This window comes from Thalassophryne amazonica, chromosome 15 (genome assembly GCF_902500255.1).
Source record: "Thalassophryne amazonica chromosome 15, fThaAma1.1, whole genome shotgun sequence".
Classification (NCBI taxonomy): domain Eukaryota; kingdom Metazoa; phylum Chordata; class Actinopteri; order Batrachoidiformes; family Batrachoididae; genus Thalassophryne; species Thalassophryne amazonica.
The window spans coordinates 31,359,705-31,376,023 of record NC_047117.1 but is presented as its reverse complement, the minus strand read 5'-3'; the positions used below and the strand labels follow the sequence as shown (position 1 = coordinate 31,376,023).

General features: G+C 41.1%; 1 protein-coding gene across 1 annotated transcript in view; it reads right to left on the bottom strand.

Annotated features, from left to right (window-relative positions):
• Positions 1 to 3,456: 3,456 nt before the first annotated feature.
• The window catches only part of rps6 (ribosomal protein S6), a 29,364-nt gene continuing 16,501 nt past the window's right edge, over positions 3,457 to 16,319 (bottom strand). The window contains exons 3-6 of the mRNA XM_034188153.1: positions 13,534 to 13,744; positions 6,824 to 6,970; positions 5,838 to 5,995; positions 3,457 to 3,590 (exon numbers count right to left, since the gene is read on the bottom strand). Of these exons, the coding sequence (XP_034044044.1) occupies positions 3,495 to 3,590; positions 5,838 to 5,995; positions 6,824 to 6,970; positions 13,534 to 13,744 (612 nt within the window). The 3' untranslated portion in view covers positions 3,457 to 3,494. The remainder of the gene's footprint in view (positions 3,591 to 5,837; positions 5,996 to 6,823; positions 6,971 to 13,533; positions 13,745 to 16,319) is intronic.

Sequence of the window (16,319 nt, the reverse complement as noted above, 5' to 3'; positions counted from 1 at the left end):
TTAAGTTTGCTTTTCACTTTATTCTATTTTGCATGCTCTTAATCTCTCTTGCATGTTTACATTTCTATTCTTAATCACTTGCACCGTGGGCCTCAGAGGACTGCAATTTCAATTTTGCATACATCTGGTACACATGGCATTGATAATAAAGCTAACTTTGACTCTAGCACTGGTTGTTGGCCAGAATGCTTAAGGTAAGCAGCTAACTAACTGGTTGTTTAAAAAAAAAAAGTTTCTTCCTTTAATGGAGTAAATCTGCAGATTTTAGCCAGTTAACCTGTGACGGTGTTTGTGGGCTAGATCAGCATCATCTTATTTTAATGTTTGCTCCTGATAGCCCACACAAGTCTTATTTGTAAAATTCTGAAGCTCTTTAATGGCTCATGTTCAAATTGAACTTGCATGAGTTGCACTTATTTAAAATAGATAAAAGGAGACTACTTTTTTCAGTTTTCAATGTAGATCAAATGAAAGAATTTACAAAGCAATGAAATATGCTGCTGTTCCACTAGTACTTTAAATGTAACCAAACACACAAAAAGAGGCATGGCCCATTACAGACTTTATCAGCTTGGCTCTTTCAGAAGTGGAGATGGACTGGTTGTCTGCCTAGGTGGATGCCATTCAGGATACAAGGCAGGTCTGTACTGTGAATGTGGCAACATGCAGCATCAGTAGTGCAGCAGATAACAGAATATTTACAGAGGAAATTCAAATCTGGAAAGAAGCACCAAAGTTGGCACAAATACTCAGACATTACTCTTTTGAAAAAACTGAGAAACCACTTGAATTTTCAGTAGGCGGCCAGGTAGAGGTCAATTGAAGAATTACACGGGTCAAAATTTAACAATGTTTCAATCATACTGAAAGCTATACCACATTTGTCTGATCACAACAATACCAAAAAGGTATAGTTTGGACTATCTGACTGAATGTTATGGAGTTACAGGGTAAAAACAGCAAGAATGGTAACAAAGGTCAGCATTAGTTTGTACAGGGGTCAGATATTAAAGTTGCTCTAAATATTGCAAAATGTGATGCAAATTATTGGTAGAGTTAATAGGGTTTTAAAAAGGAATAGTTTGCACTATGTGGCATGCTTAGTTATGTTACAGGGTAACATGTCACATGTCATAGAATCCAATGAAAGTTGACTGCTCTACCTTTACCTTGCAGACCATTCAACACAGTCAAAACTATTTCATTTATTAATCCTATTAGTTCAACCAATAATTTGCACCGCTTTTTACCAAAATTGGAGCAACTTTAACTTTTGACCCCTGTACAAACTGAAATTGACCTGTTTTTACCCCATAACTCCATAACATTCAGTCATATAGTCCAAACCATACCTTTTTGGTATCGTTATGATCAAACAAATGTGGTATAGCTTTCAATATGACTGGAGCATTTTTAAATTTTGACCCCTGTGTAATTCTTCAATTGACCCCAACCCTGGCCGTGTACTGAAAATTCAAGTGGCTACTGTTTTTTCAAGAGTAATGTCTAAGGAGTATTTGTGCCAACTTTGGTGCTTCTTTCCAGAAATGCACAATTATCTGCTCCACTACAGCAAGTACTCTCTGATCTGATCTTTCATCAGCACAATATAGTGTGACTAAAGCTCTAGGCTGGCAGATTAAACTGTTTTAAACTAAGTAACTTCTTAAGTGTCTGTACTGTACATATACAAACCAAACCTGACATTCATACAATGGCTGGCCGGCTGTGATCTTGCTCTTAATGGGAATAACAGCTGTATCCATTCACCACGCACCTAACCTATTGTAAGGTTTCAGTCATATCTGTATCGTGCCAAACCCAGAGGCCATAATTCTCCCATTTAAAAAAATGTTACTGTAACTGTTCTTGAATTCTGTGACATTTAAAAAAATCACCCCACCCCCAATAAAGTTGAAATGCTAAACCACCCAGGAACCCATTCTACTAAAGATTTGTTTGATCAAACAACCCTTTTGTGTCACTTCTTGGCACTTTTTGCTTTAGAATTATTCCAAGGAAAAATAACTCCTGCAGTAAAATGTGTAAATTTATGTAATACTGTCAGTCTGGCAAAGCTCAAAGGAAACATTGTAATTTCTCACCCTCCTAATAAAGTATTTTCACCTTTTGACACTAATTGAACAGTTCAGCCACCTGTTTGTGTTAATTTCATTCCAATGTATTTAACTCTCTGGAGTCTTGGCTATTTTGGGGTGTTTTTGACTACTTTTGTTTTTATCTTCATAAATTTACTTAAACTGTTTACCTGGCCTTGTTGGGTGTCACTGGTCACTGGTGTCACCGTGTGACAAGTTTTTCTTTCATTCTGACATACTGCATTAAAATGGTGACCCAATACTCACCCCAAAACCTAAAATTCGAATCTTTTTTTTTTTTTTTTTACTGTGAAAACCTGAAATACTCATATGTTTAACAAACCATTTTCATAACAGAATGTAAATATAAATTGTAAATTTCAAAAATGTAAAAATTAAAATGCAGGAAATGTTCAGGCATTTTTTTATGGCTTTTTCCATGCAATAAGATGCCACACAAATTATATTTGTGCCACTCAGAAAAACAATTCCTGTCCACTGCACATCAGTAGCTCCAAAAATTTGTAGATATTCCACCTCAATATATCCATGTGTATTGTTCCCCAATTCCTTGTTTTTGTAGCATTTTTATTGGTACAGACTGTCCTGGCTGTGCTAGTGACCCTCCAAAAACAAGTTAAAGACTTTATTTAAACTGGCTTTTCACACTTGGTGGGGAGGTGACATGTTCTGTTATTTTTATGTTCTTTTTTATGTCGTTTTAAAATTTTATTCTGTGTTTTATTTTTGTGAATTTGTTTTTAATGTTAAGCACTATGGACACCAGTCGGTGCTGTAAAGTGCTTTATAAATAAATGTTGATTGATTGAAAACAACCCCCCCCCCCCAAAAAAAAGCATCTTCATGCAGCTATAAAGACTTGATGCGCTATTCCAAATGCACTATTTATGTATTTTTTGTACTCCTTTTCTGTCGCAGACAGAGAAACTGAAGTCCCATTCACAAAATGTGCGTGTGCACCCCACCCCCCCATGGAGTTGGGGATTGTGACTGGTTAGCTCCTGAGTTTTCCACCAATATGTAAACTCCCCTGTCTCCTGCTGCAGTTGAGGGAGTTGTATTTCATTCCAGCCCTCACTCCTCCAACTGAAAGAGGAAATCACTCATTTGCTGGCGCTGTTTGCAAAACAAAATTTAAAAAGTGGTGTGGAGGTTGAATTCTACATGTTCAACACGCATTCAAACAGACAGAGTGGAGCAGATTGTGTGCTATATCTGCTTAAATGGGTCATGTGACTTAACATGAGGGCTCGTCAATCAACTCCAGAGGGTTAAAGTACTCATTATGGCTTGTTTGGATTCAGGAAAATGAAAGAAGGACTACATTACACAGCCTACATTATCAGCAAAACATTACTTTATTTGAATAGGATTTCACTTTTGGCTGGACTCCGATTTGGATGTAGATGCCCTCAGAGAAGACAGGCGACGCCGCTTGGCAATCTGTTCCTGGCGCTTCTCTTTGGCCTCCTGTTGGCAGGAAGATCAAAAGATACCACATTCAGCCAGAATACATGGAATTTAAAATTGCTCTGTAGTTTCTGTTCAGTGAGTGTGTCTCAAATAAGTGCATCTCCAAAAATCAGAATATTCTGGAAAAATTTGAAATGTCAGTTATTTCAAAATAAAACTAATTTTTTCAAATAAACATTTCAAGTGTTTATTTGAAGTTGATAAATAATTTTTGCATTAATTTGATAATTACAGCAATACAGGGAAAAACACTAACTTAAAAATATCTGAATATTTCATTTCAGGTTTTATGTATCATAAAAACAAAAAACGTCGCGTTTGGTTCAGTTGCTCTTAACCTGGTTCTCAGACTACCAAATGCACTCTCCATCTCTCTTTTCCATCTCTCCCTGCTCTGCCAAAAACTGATTAGCTCATTCACAAGCCCGTTGGCACTTGATTGGCTGCACACCTCAAAGCAGCAGAAATGTTTTTGTATGCTTTCCCAGATTTGTGCGTCAAGATGATCCCGTCTCTGAGGTCTACAGATGATTCCTTTGACTTCATGCTTGGTTTGTGCTCTGACATGCACCGTCAACTGTGGGACCTTATATGTAGACAGGTGTGTGGTAGGGGGTGCACGATATATCCGGTTTAACCGGTTCACAGTATAAACTTGGCCGATGGTACAGATTTGGACTCCACCGACTAATTGCAATAACGGCCGCAGTTTTTCCATCCAGGAAAACTCCCCGTGTCTGTGAACCACTTTGATACAGACTGCGGGGGAGCGGGGGGTATTCTGAGCTGAGGTGTGTCTCAGAGCCGTTGTCTAATTATTTCAGTGAGGTGGAGGCTACGTCGTGACCTGAATCAAACATATTAGAAAGCACCAAATTAAATACTGCAAGGATTCTGTAACTGAAGCAGGAACAAAATCAGCCAGGGAATGATGATTTACACAGACCGACTTCAAATACAAGTATTTTTATTAATTTTTTTGGTGGTTTCGTATTGAGTTGTGTGAATGTGGAAACGCTCTGAAAACGCTTCATGTATTCAGAGCGGGTATGCGGGTGTGTGGAAAAAGCGGTTTTATCAAATTTTTACTAACCGAAAAACTGACAAAAAAGTGAACTACTTCCAGAATACTTTCTTCCCCCAAAAGCTCCTGCAATGCATTTTACTCAACTCCAACAGCAAGAAGTGCTGATTCCTACCCTTCTCTCCAGGAAACAAATCAACCACCTAACCAAAGTGAAACTTTTATATGCCAATCTCATCTTGCAAACATTGTGTAACTAATCGATATCAGCTCCATCCATATACGTGGATCTCCCTGAAAGGGGAACTGCAGGATTTTTCCAACTTGGACCACACACACACACGAGGTCTGTTAAAAAAGTATCCGACCTTTCTATTTTTTTGCAAAAACCTGATGGATTTGAATCACGTGTGCTTGCATGAGCAAACCTTGAACCTTTGTGCGCATGCGTGAATTTTTTCACGCCCGTCGATTGCATTATTTGCTTGTAAGCAGCCTTTGTGTGAGGATGGGTGGAGTCTCTCGTCGGATTTTCTTTGCAAGGAAAATGGCAGAATGACTGGAGCAGCACGACTGCATCAAATTTTGCCAGCAACTGGGCGACAGCCAGGTGGAAACCATTCGGATTATTCACACGGCTTTCGGTGACGATCCTATGGGCATCACACAGATTAAGAAGTGGTACAACTGGTTTAAAGATGACCGCACAACGGTGGAGAGCGAGCCAGCTCCGGTTGGCCATCAACATGCTGAAATGACCAGATCATTTCCAAAGTGAAAGCTGTGGTGATGTGGGACCATCGTGTGACTATCCGCGAAATTGTGGAAGAGCTGGGCATGTCCCAGCATGTCCTGTGAGACTTCAACATGAAGGCGCTTTTGCTCCGTCAGCAGCTTCGTGCCGAAGCCATCGGCATGAATTTCGCTGCAACTCCTTTCATGGCCAAATCTTCTGTCACAGTGGAATGTGCCGAAAAAGTGCTGATGTCCACCTCTTCCGCAATTTTTCGGATAGTCACACGACAGTCCCGCATCACCACAGAAAGTCCACAGAAACGTTTTATAAGTTCAGACCATGGCTGAAGACAATGTATTTCATCAGTCACTTGTCATGAAAATGATGACATCCATCATAAGTTGCTCATGTAGCATCCAGCTGTGAAAGAGAAAACACCAAAACATTTACAAAATAACGGCACACTGCACAAAGAAGCACATACCTTTGTTCGCTTGGCCAGCAGCTTTGCGTACTCAGCAGCCTCCTCCTTATTCTTCTGGGTGCGCTGCCTCTTCAGGGCGATACGACGACGCTTGTGCTGCAACACACGAGGTGTCACGAGTCTCTGGATTTTAGGAGCCTTAGTTCTGGGCTTCTTGCCTGACAAGGAGAGATAAGACATGGATTTATCCATGACAGGTATGTGCTGAGTAGGTTTAACCAAAAAGTTCATTTTGGATAACTTAATCCTGCACAGAGAGACAGTTTTAATTACTGTTAGGCCTATCACAATAGCACATTTACATGAAGAGAAAAAACAAGTAAGTGTCTCCATAGAAACCAACAGGGTTCCCACCATTTTTAAGACATTATTTACAAGGATGGGCAGCACTTTGGCTTAGTGTTTAATACTGTGGCCTCACAGCAAGAAAGTCCTGAGATCACATCCTGCCTGCTGCTTTCTGTGTGGAGTTTGCATTTTCTGCCTGTGTACATGTGGATTCCATGTGGGTGCTCCAGCTTCCTCCCACTTCCAAAGATGTGCAGGTTATGGGAAATGAACACTTTAAAATGGACAACACAGTGCATCCGGAAGGTATTCACGGCGCAGAACTGTTTCACATTGTTATGTTAGTCTTATTCCAAAATGGATTAAATTATTTTTTTTCCTCAAAAATTCTACTAACACCATATGATAAAACAAGCAAAAAAACAAAACAACAACAAAAAAAAAAAAACTAAGAACTCAGAGATATGCTCTAACCAGATTTCGTTTGGCTTCTTCTTTCGGGGTCACCACAGAAGACCATCTGTCCCTATCTCATCTTGTCCTCTGTAACTTCCTCTGTCACACCAATCACCTGCATGTTCTCTCTTACTACATCCATAAACCTCATCTTTGGCTTCTCGCATCTCCTCCTGCCTGGTAGCTACACTAAAAGAATATTTTTGGAGTAAAACTAATTTTGTGAATGTGCTGTGTCTTACCTTCTTTAGTCAGGGGTCTCCTCACAACATACTGCCTAACATCATCCACCTTAGCCAGATTAAAGAGCTTTCGGATCTTGCTGGCCCTCTTGGGACCAAGACGGCGAGGGACAGTGCTGTCAGTCAGTCCAGGAATGTCCTTCTCACCTTAGGAGAAACAAGGAAAAGCATGCATCAAACAACTAACAGCCCACAATGCATCTAGAAAGTCTTCACAGGGCTTCATGCTTTTTACATTTTGTCATGTTACAGCCTTATTCCAAAATAGAGGAAATTATTTTTCCCCCCTCAAAATTCCACACACAATACTCCATAATGACAATGTGTAAAGTATTTTTTGTTTTTGTTGTTGAGATTGTTGCAAATTTATTTAAAAAAAAACCAAAAAAACAAAAACAAAAACTAAGAACTCACATGTACATATCTATTCACAGCCTTTGTCATGTAGCTCTAAATTGAGCTCTGGTGCATCCTGTTTCCACTGATCATCCTTGAGATGTTTCTACAGCTTAATTGGAGTCCACCTGGGGTAAATTCTGCTGACTGGACATGATTTGGAAAGACACACACCTGCCTACATATAAGGTCCCACAGCTGACAACTATGTCAGAGCACAAACCAAGCATGAAGTCAAAGCCTACAGAGCACCGTGACAGGATTGTCTCAAGGCACAAATCTGGGGAAAGGTACAGAAACATTTCTACTGGTTTGAAGGCCCCAATGAGCACAGATGCCTCCATCATCCAGAGATGGAAGAAGTTTAGATCCACCAGGACTCTTCCTAGAGCTGGCTGCCCATTTAAACTGAGGGATCAGGGGAGAAGGGCCTTATTCAGAGAGGTGACCAAGAACCTGATGGTCACTCTGCCAGAGTGCCAGCATTCCTCCCTCGGAACAATCATCTCTGCAGCAATCCATCAATGAGGCCTGTATGGTGGAGTGGCCAGACAGAAGCCACTTAGTAAAAGGCATATGGCAGCCCGTCTGCAGTTTGACAAAAGGTATCTGAAGGACTCTCAGACTGTGAGAAGCAAAATTTTCTGGTCTGAGACAAAGATTGAAATCTTTGGCGTGAATGTCAGGTGTCTTGACCTCAGACTGGGGTGACGGTTCATCTTTCAGAAGGACAATGCATACAGCCCAGATATCAAAAGAGTGGGTTCAAGACAACTCTATGAATGTCCTTGAGTGGCCCAGCCAGAGCCCAAACCTAAATCCGGCCGAACATCTCTGGAGAGATCTGAAAATGGCTATGCACCGACACTCCCTATCTAACCTGATAAGCTTGAGAGTTACTGCAAAGAAGAATGGGCAAGGATAGGAAGAGAAAAGGCTCCACTGACTGATCTGATGGAGTTGCAACTGTAGCACAAAGTGACAGAGGGACTTGTTTTCAGATGTCGTTTTCTTCAGGATGTGTTGATGAATCCACTAAAACTCACAACTAGGACTTTATATTTATTGTGTGAGTGAATTTACGCCGCATGAGGACCGCATCTTTCAGCCAATTAACAAACAGCACCAATTGACGTATTTTGACTTATGAGAACGCCCATAAAAAAATCCATAAATTAGCTACATAATTGTTTAAGCTGCAGTATTCAGTGTGTGAAAAAAATAGCGGCTTATAGTCCAGAAATTGCGGTGTGTGTATATATACAGTGGGGCAAAAGAGTATTTAGCCAGTCCCTGATTGTGCAAGTTCTCCTACTTAGAAAGATGAGAGAGATCTGTAATTTTCACCATAGGTACACTTCAACTACGAGACACAAAATAAGAGGGGGGGGGGGGAATCCAGGAAATTACATTGTATGATTTTTAAAGAATTTATTTGTAAATTATGGTGGAAAATAAGTATTTGGTCATTAACAAAAGTTCAACTCAATTTTCTGTAACATAATCTTTGTTGGCAATGACAGAGGTCAAACATTTCCTGTAAGTCTTCACCAGGTTTGCACACACCATAGCTGGTATTTTGGCCCATTCCTCCATGCAGATCTCTGGAGCAGTGATGTTTTGGGGCTGTCACTGGGCAACATGGACTTTCAAGTCCCTCAACAAATTTTCTATGAGGTTGAGGTCTGGAGACTGGCTAGGCCACTCCAGGACCTTGAAATGCTTTTTATGGAGCCACACCTTTATTGCTCGAGCGGAGGGTTTGGGATCATTTTCATGCAGGAAGACCCAGACACGTTGCACCTTCAATGCTCTCACTGATAGGAGGTGGTTTTGGCTTAAAATCTCACGATACATGGCCCCGTTCATTCTTCCCTTAACACGGATCAGTCGTCCTGTCCCCTTTGCAGAAAAACAGCCCCAAAGCATGATGTTTCCACCCCCATGCGTCACAGTATGTATGGTGTTCTTGGAATGCAACTCAGCATTCTTCTTCCTCCAAACACAAGGAGTTCTATTTGTTCTATTCTAAAATGTTCTATTTTGGTTTCATCTGACCACATGATATTCTCCCAATCCTCTTCTGGATCATCCATATGCTCTCTGGCAAACTTCAGATGGGCCTGGACACATACTGGCTTAAGCAGGGGGACACGCCCAGCACTGCAGGATTTGAGTCCCTCTCTGCCTGGTGTGTAGCCTTTGTTACTTTGGTCCCAGCTCTCTGCAGGTCATTCATCAGGTCCCTCCATGTAGCTCTGGGATTTTTGTTCACTGTTCTCATGATCATTTTGACCCCACGGGATGACATCTTGCGTGGAGCCCCAGACCAAGAGAGATTATCAATGGTCTTGTATGTCTCCCTTTTTCTTACAATTGCATCCACAGTTGATTTATTCACACCAACGTACTTGACTATTGTAGATTGACTCTTCCCACCCTGGTGGCACAGCTACAATTGTCTTCCTGGTGTCCTGTGACAGCTCTTTGGTCTTGGCCATGGTTGAGTTTTGAGTCTGACTGTTTGAGGCTGTGGATAGGTGTCTTTTATACAGATAAAGAGTTCCAACAGGTGCCATTAATACAGGTAACAGGTGGAGGACAGAAGAGCCTCTTAAAGAAGTTACAGGTCTGTGAGAGCCAGAAATCTTGCTTGTTTGTGGCTGACCAAATACTTATTTTCCACCATAGTTTACAAATAAATTCTTAAAAAAAAAAAATCCTACAATGTGATCTGGATTTTTTTTCCTCATTTTGTCTTCATAATTGAAGTGTACCTATGGTGAAAATTACAGACCTCTCTCATCTCCCCAAGTAGGAGAACTTGCACAATCAGAGGCTGACTAAATACTTTTTTTTTTTTACCCCACTGTGTATATAAGTAAGTCCCTTCGGCTGCTCCCTTGTTTGCACTCGGGGTCACCACAGCAAATCCAAGGTGGATCTGCATACTGAATTGGCACAGGTTTTACGCCGGATGCCCTTCCTGACGCAACTCCACATTACATGGAGAAATGTGGCAGGGGTGGGATTTGAACCCAGAACCTTCTGCACTGAAACCAAGTGCATTAACCACTTGGCCACCACCTACACAAAAATCACAGTTCGGTACGTATCTCGGTTCTGAGGTCACGGTTCAGTTCATTTTTGGTACAGTATGGGAACAAAATGCAAAACCTAAGTTTGCTTGTTGTTTAAACCAACAATTTATTGTAATATTATACAAACAGGAAAATAAAATAATTGTAAAGTGCTGCCTGGTAATAAGTTAAATAAAATGTTCTCAAATATTGACAAATATATGAAATATTATAAAAAATAATTTCCTATTAAACAGCCTTTAACAAAACCTTTCCACAAGTCAAGAGCAATACAACAGTTCCAACATGAGGCCCTGTTCAATTTTATTAGAACCACAAATAAATTTGATTCTTGGTTCGTTTATTTATTCTGCCATTAAAATTGGCCATCACTTATTAAAATAAAATAACTTCAAGGCCAGGGCTTCTCAAAGTCTGGGGACTATTTAATCACAGCGCAGCAAACGAGGTCAGTAGGCTGAGCAAGTGAGTGAGGAGGATTGTAGATATCCCTCCGCTCAGTGCTTTCAGGCTGCTACTGCAGAGGAGGAGGGGAGATCCCCTGCCGCTTGGTGACGGACTTTCACTTTCAGTCGACAAACATCAGAAAAGTCTCTGGTAACACCAGGAAAAGTAGCTAGATTTGTCGCTAGTCGCTTTAGAGAAAAGAAGTTGTCAAGACGGTATGGAAAGCCGCCAGATTTAGCGAGAAAGTCGCCAAGTTGGGAACGCTGAATGTAAACACGCAATGTGAACTTACCTGTGAACAGCCCTGTACCGAAGCGAACGTCCCGTACCGAAACGGTTCAATCATTACAAATACATGTGCCGTTACACACCATATACGAGGTCTGTGATAAAAAAAGCGGTCCTTTTTATTTTTTCAAAAAAATAAATGGATTTGATTCATATGTTTTTACATCAGACAAGCTTGAACCCTCGTGCGCATGCATGAGTTTTGTCATGCCTGTCGGTGACGTCATTCGCCTGTGGATAGGCTTTGAGTGAGGTGTGGACTCCCCCTCCCGTCGGAATCTCTTTGTCTGAGAAGCTGCTTTATCAAATTTTTTCAGGACCGGTGAGGGATATCCGTGTGGACACTATTCGAGAAATTCAGCTGGTTTTCGGTGTAAAGTTTAACGGCTGATGAGAGATTGTGGAGTTTCTTTCACTTTAAGCACAGCCCACAAAGCGGATCGGCGCGGCGCGGTCGGAGGTGGCGTCCGTCTGGCTGTTTCGAGCTGAAAACATCCTAATTTAAAGCTCCGTTCACCCAGGACATCGTCAGAGTACAGAGAAGTTTCAGAAGAAGCCGGCATCAGGAGTTTACCCGGACATTCCACTGTTAAAGGAGATTTTGTAATGAAAGAACGTGCGGACGAATTTACAGAGTCGGATCCGTGACGACGTGGCAAATCCGTCTGCGCCGCGACATGAAAAACACCTCCGTGTTGAAAACCATTTGTAAAATTCAGGCGGCTTTTGATGGCTTTCAACAAGTGAGTATCTGAGAAATTGTTTAACAGCTGGGCATGTTCCAACTTGTCCGTTAAGGTTTCCAACAGAGGTGTTTTTCCTGTGGCGACCCCCCGCGGTCGGGTCGGGCCCGACATGCGAATCTACCCGCACATTCTTTCATTACAAAACCTCCTTTAACAGTGGAATGTCTGGATAAACTCCTGATCCCGAATTCTTCTGAAAGTTCTCTGTTATCTCACGACGTCTTGGGTGCACAGAGCCTGAAATTAGGAAGTTTTCAGCTTGAAACAGCGAGACGACGACACCTCGGAGCGCAGATCGCCGTCAGGCGCCGTGGGCCGTCCTTACGGCGACAGTAAAACTCCAAAATCTCTCATCAGCCATTAAAATTTTCACCGAAAACCAGCTGAATTTATTGAATGATGTCCACTCAGTTGTGCCTTACAGGTTTTGAAAAAAAATTTTTATCAAACAAAACAGTCTGAGCCATTCCTAAACAATGAAAAAAAAAAAAAAAAAAAACGACGAGAGGGTGGGCCAGTCCTCACTCAAAGACTGCCCACAGGCGAATGACGTAACCGACAGGCGTGAAAAAACTCTCGCATGCACACGAGGGTTCAAGCATGTCTGATGTAATCACACGTGATTCAAATCCATATAGTTTTTGAAAAAAAAATAATAAGGTCCGTTACTTTTCTCACAGACCTCATATATTTACAAATTATATTATACTAATATATATATACATACATACATACATACATACACACACACACACACAGAGAGAGAGAGAGAGCGCAAGAGAGACAGAGTAATGAGAGAGCAAAGCAGTTCAACCAACCATGGTTACAAGAAGGTCGCATCTGGTAAGCAGCTCTTCAGTTAATCTGGCACCATACTGTCCCGCCTTAATGACTACAAACCAATCATCAAGGGTCCACTGCAGTGCCTCAAATACACTTCAAGTGATGAACAAACATTCTAAGTTTGAGATCAAGCCCCACCACCAAGATAGGCTGCTGTCTATGTCTGTCGGCTCATTTACATACAAAAATCTAAGTGTGCAATTCAAAAGCTTCACTGCCCACACACTTCCATATGTCCTTTACAATGGCAATGAAAAAATGACTAGCATGCAGAACCTCTTAATATTTTTTACACTAAACATGGTGATGGTAAAAATAAAAAAGTCTTGACAGAAGTGGCCTGCACAGCCATTAAATACATCACAACATACATAAGAAACTCATAATAGTTCACCACTGTTAATCGAGTTCATTGTAGGTATTATTATTACTGCCTCAGAGTACAGACACGAGGTTGTCAGCATCAATATTATAATGTTAAGCATAAATAGCCTCAAAGACATTTACCGTATAACACACACAAAAGGTTTACTTTAGTGATTTGATCACATCAGCTGGCTGTGCATCTGCAGTCAGAAGGAGATGCACAGCAAACATCTGTACAAGCCACATGCGTTTCCAGGAATCTAAGCGGAGTCGTCAATTCCCACTCCATTCAGCCACAAATATGCCATCATGCCACTCAAAGCATACCTACACATGAAACACGTTTTAGCCTACCCTGTGCATCTCAGGTGATGTTTAATGCCAAGTTTTGCATAGCCTAAAACCCCTATACATACACAGATTCCTTAAAGTGAGGGCAGCAATATGCACGTGTGTACATATAGCCTTATTTTTTAATATCTAAACTACTGTTGAGCCCTACAATAAGAACTGAACAGTTTACCTTTCTTAACAATGACCAAGTTGAGTACACTGAGGTTGGCATCAACAATGCAACCACGGACAGATTTGCGTTTGCGCTCTCCAGTCCTGCGAGGGCGGTAGCAGGAATGACCCTTGCTGAGAAGCAGACGCACACGGCCATGGGTCAGCACTCCCTGCTTCATGGGGAAGCCTTGCTTGTCATTACCGCCACTGATGCGTACCACATAGCCCTGAAAAAGCAGAATAAATAATTACACAGTGTGTCAATTTGATAATCCAACTTGCTCAACTAAATTTTCCAACATTCAAACAAAAGAGGATTAATATTTAGCTTTACAGTGATTTTTCTTCTCTATAAAGCAAGATGTGCCTATGTGTGTGGCTCACACATCTCTGTCAGATCAGCCTCAGCTTTCAGATATGGCTTACGCATGGCACCATGGTGTGCATGCTTTATTAAGACTTTTTTGGAGATTTATTTACAAAACCTTTATTTGACGTCACCAACTTTTATTTTCATGTCAGCATCTTTACTATTCGAAGTAGGGCGTGTGTGCAGTGTTCATTGATATTCCTGAAGTTTTTAGAGCATGCAGTTTTGGATAGCTTATCTGCATTGCTTTATGGCAGTCATTTTGAGACGACTGATCATTCGCTTCCCTGTGATTTCACTTGCTATCTATTGTTAGCATGTCAAGACAGCCAGCCTACCATTCTAAATGATGCTTTACCAGTTTATTTTGACCTTACTGTCCTGACAAATACCGGTCTCATAAGCTAACATGGTCTGTTTTTTAGATTTAATTCTAACCTATAATTTCAATTCATTTTCAATTTATTTTCATATATACAGCACCAAATCACAGCAGAGTTGCCTCAAGGCGCTCAACCTACATAATTTCCAGATCACTGCTTAAGGTGCCTTGACACTCGCGTGCATTTTGGCTCCGCACTTTTGCGCACTTTGTAGTGACAATGCCACCCGCTGTGTTCCCAGGTGGAAGCCACGCTTGGTGCGCTGGACGCTGCATATATAAAATAATTATTTCGTAGCACATCAATCATTTTCTCTCAGAATTTGGCTGTTGAAACCACCTCCAATTGCTTCCAGAATCAGAGAACTGTTCCGGCTGCCCTCCCCTCTCTCTATTATGTAGAGAACGCATTTGGCATAGTCTAAAAGGTAATTATTTATTTTATATTGTAATAGCTTGGTAAAACAGTTGCATGCTCATTCCTTCCTATGAGTAGCTGTAAAACTATGTTTATGATGGATTTAACATCTCGTTATAATCGTTCAGATGAGCTGCGCTATGATGTGCTGCACAGGTGCACTCACGCAGTGTTTTTTAATTGTTTGCACAATGTTCACGTGAAGTTTACATAATTAATGCGTGACAGACATTTTGAACATTGCAAAATTTTCTTTGCGCACTTACAGGAAGCTGAGATTTCCAACAGTTTACAATGACTTTACTGCACGGCAGATTGCGTGCAAGTGCGTGGATCAAATTCATGCAAGTATCAAGGTACCTTAAGTACACCTCTTTGTACATCCCACCTTCAAACAGCCTCATATGACCATGCCATCCATGAATTATCTGCTTAAACTCCCAATTTTCCATAAGAATACAAACTTCCTACAGGCACTGCACCCTTATGGCAAAAAAGGAATTACACTGGGGCTCTGGCAGGGAAAAATAAACTTAAACACATAAAAGATCCTCAATATAAAATGAAATTCAAGTATATGTTTTTGACCACCCATCGCCGAGCTCCATCTATTTTTAACAAATTATGCAGCAGGCGCTTAAGAATGACCTGCTCATTTTCTGATTGCAGCAATTACCACTGGAGTCAATCTGTACTACTCAGAACAAAATAAACAACAGAAACGGTAAACACCACAACAATCTTAAGTCGGAGTAAGTAAGGGCCCAAGTAATTTAATGCTGTGTTCCTTGTTTCCAACATATTAACCCGAGTTCAGAGTGATTCTTTCCATACTTGGATCACGTGTCAATCCAGCATCAGGCCGCATCTAATGAAGCCGACTGCAAGCCAGCATAGGCAGTCTCCTTTTAGCACGGCCCATTCACATGAACGCACAGCTGTTTTGATTTTTACTGCAACTATATATGTGCTCTGTATCATGTGATATATAAACAATTTTACTTCCCCATACCCCTCTTTTTTGTGACTTAAGGTGCCCTACGACTTTGATCCGCGCACTTCGTCCTGACAATCCCACCCGCTGTGTTCCCAGCTGGATGCCGCGCTTTGTGTGCTGTGTATATAAAATAATTTTTTCATAGTGGATTAATCATTTTTCTTTCAGAGTTGGCTGTTGAAAACACCCTCGTTTCCAGAATCACAGAGGACTATTCCAGCTGCACCCCCCACGCACTTCATGAGGTGAAGAACGCATTTCGAATGTCTTGTAATGTTTATATTGTAATGGCTTGGTAAAACAGTTGCATGTTCAGTCCTTATGAGCAGCTGTAAAAGTATGTTTATGATCAATTTAACATCTCGTGCAGTGCACTGACACAAATCACTTGCACTCACATGCAGTGTTTTTGAATTGTTTGCACAATGTTCACATAATGTGTGATGGAGATTTTGAACATGTCAAATTTTTCTTTGCACTTGCACAGTTTACAACTGTTTACATATGTTTGCAATGAGTTTACTCTCCTGCACAGCAGAGTGTGTGCAAGTGCGCAGATCAAAGTGGTGCAAGTGTCAGGGCACCTTTAAGAAATTGAGAGAGCTGAACAGTTTCAACCAGCCACTGTTACAACA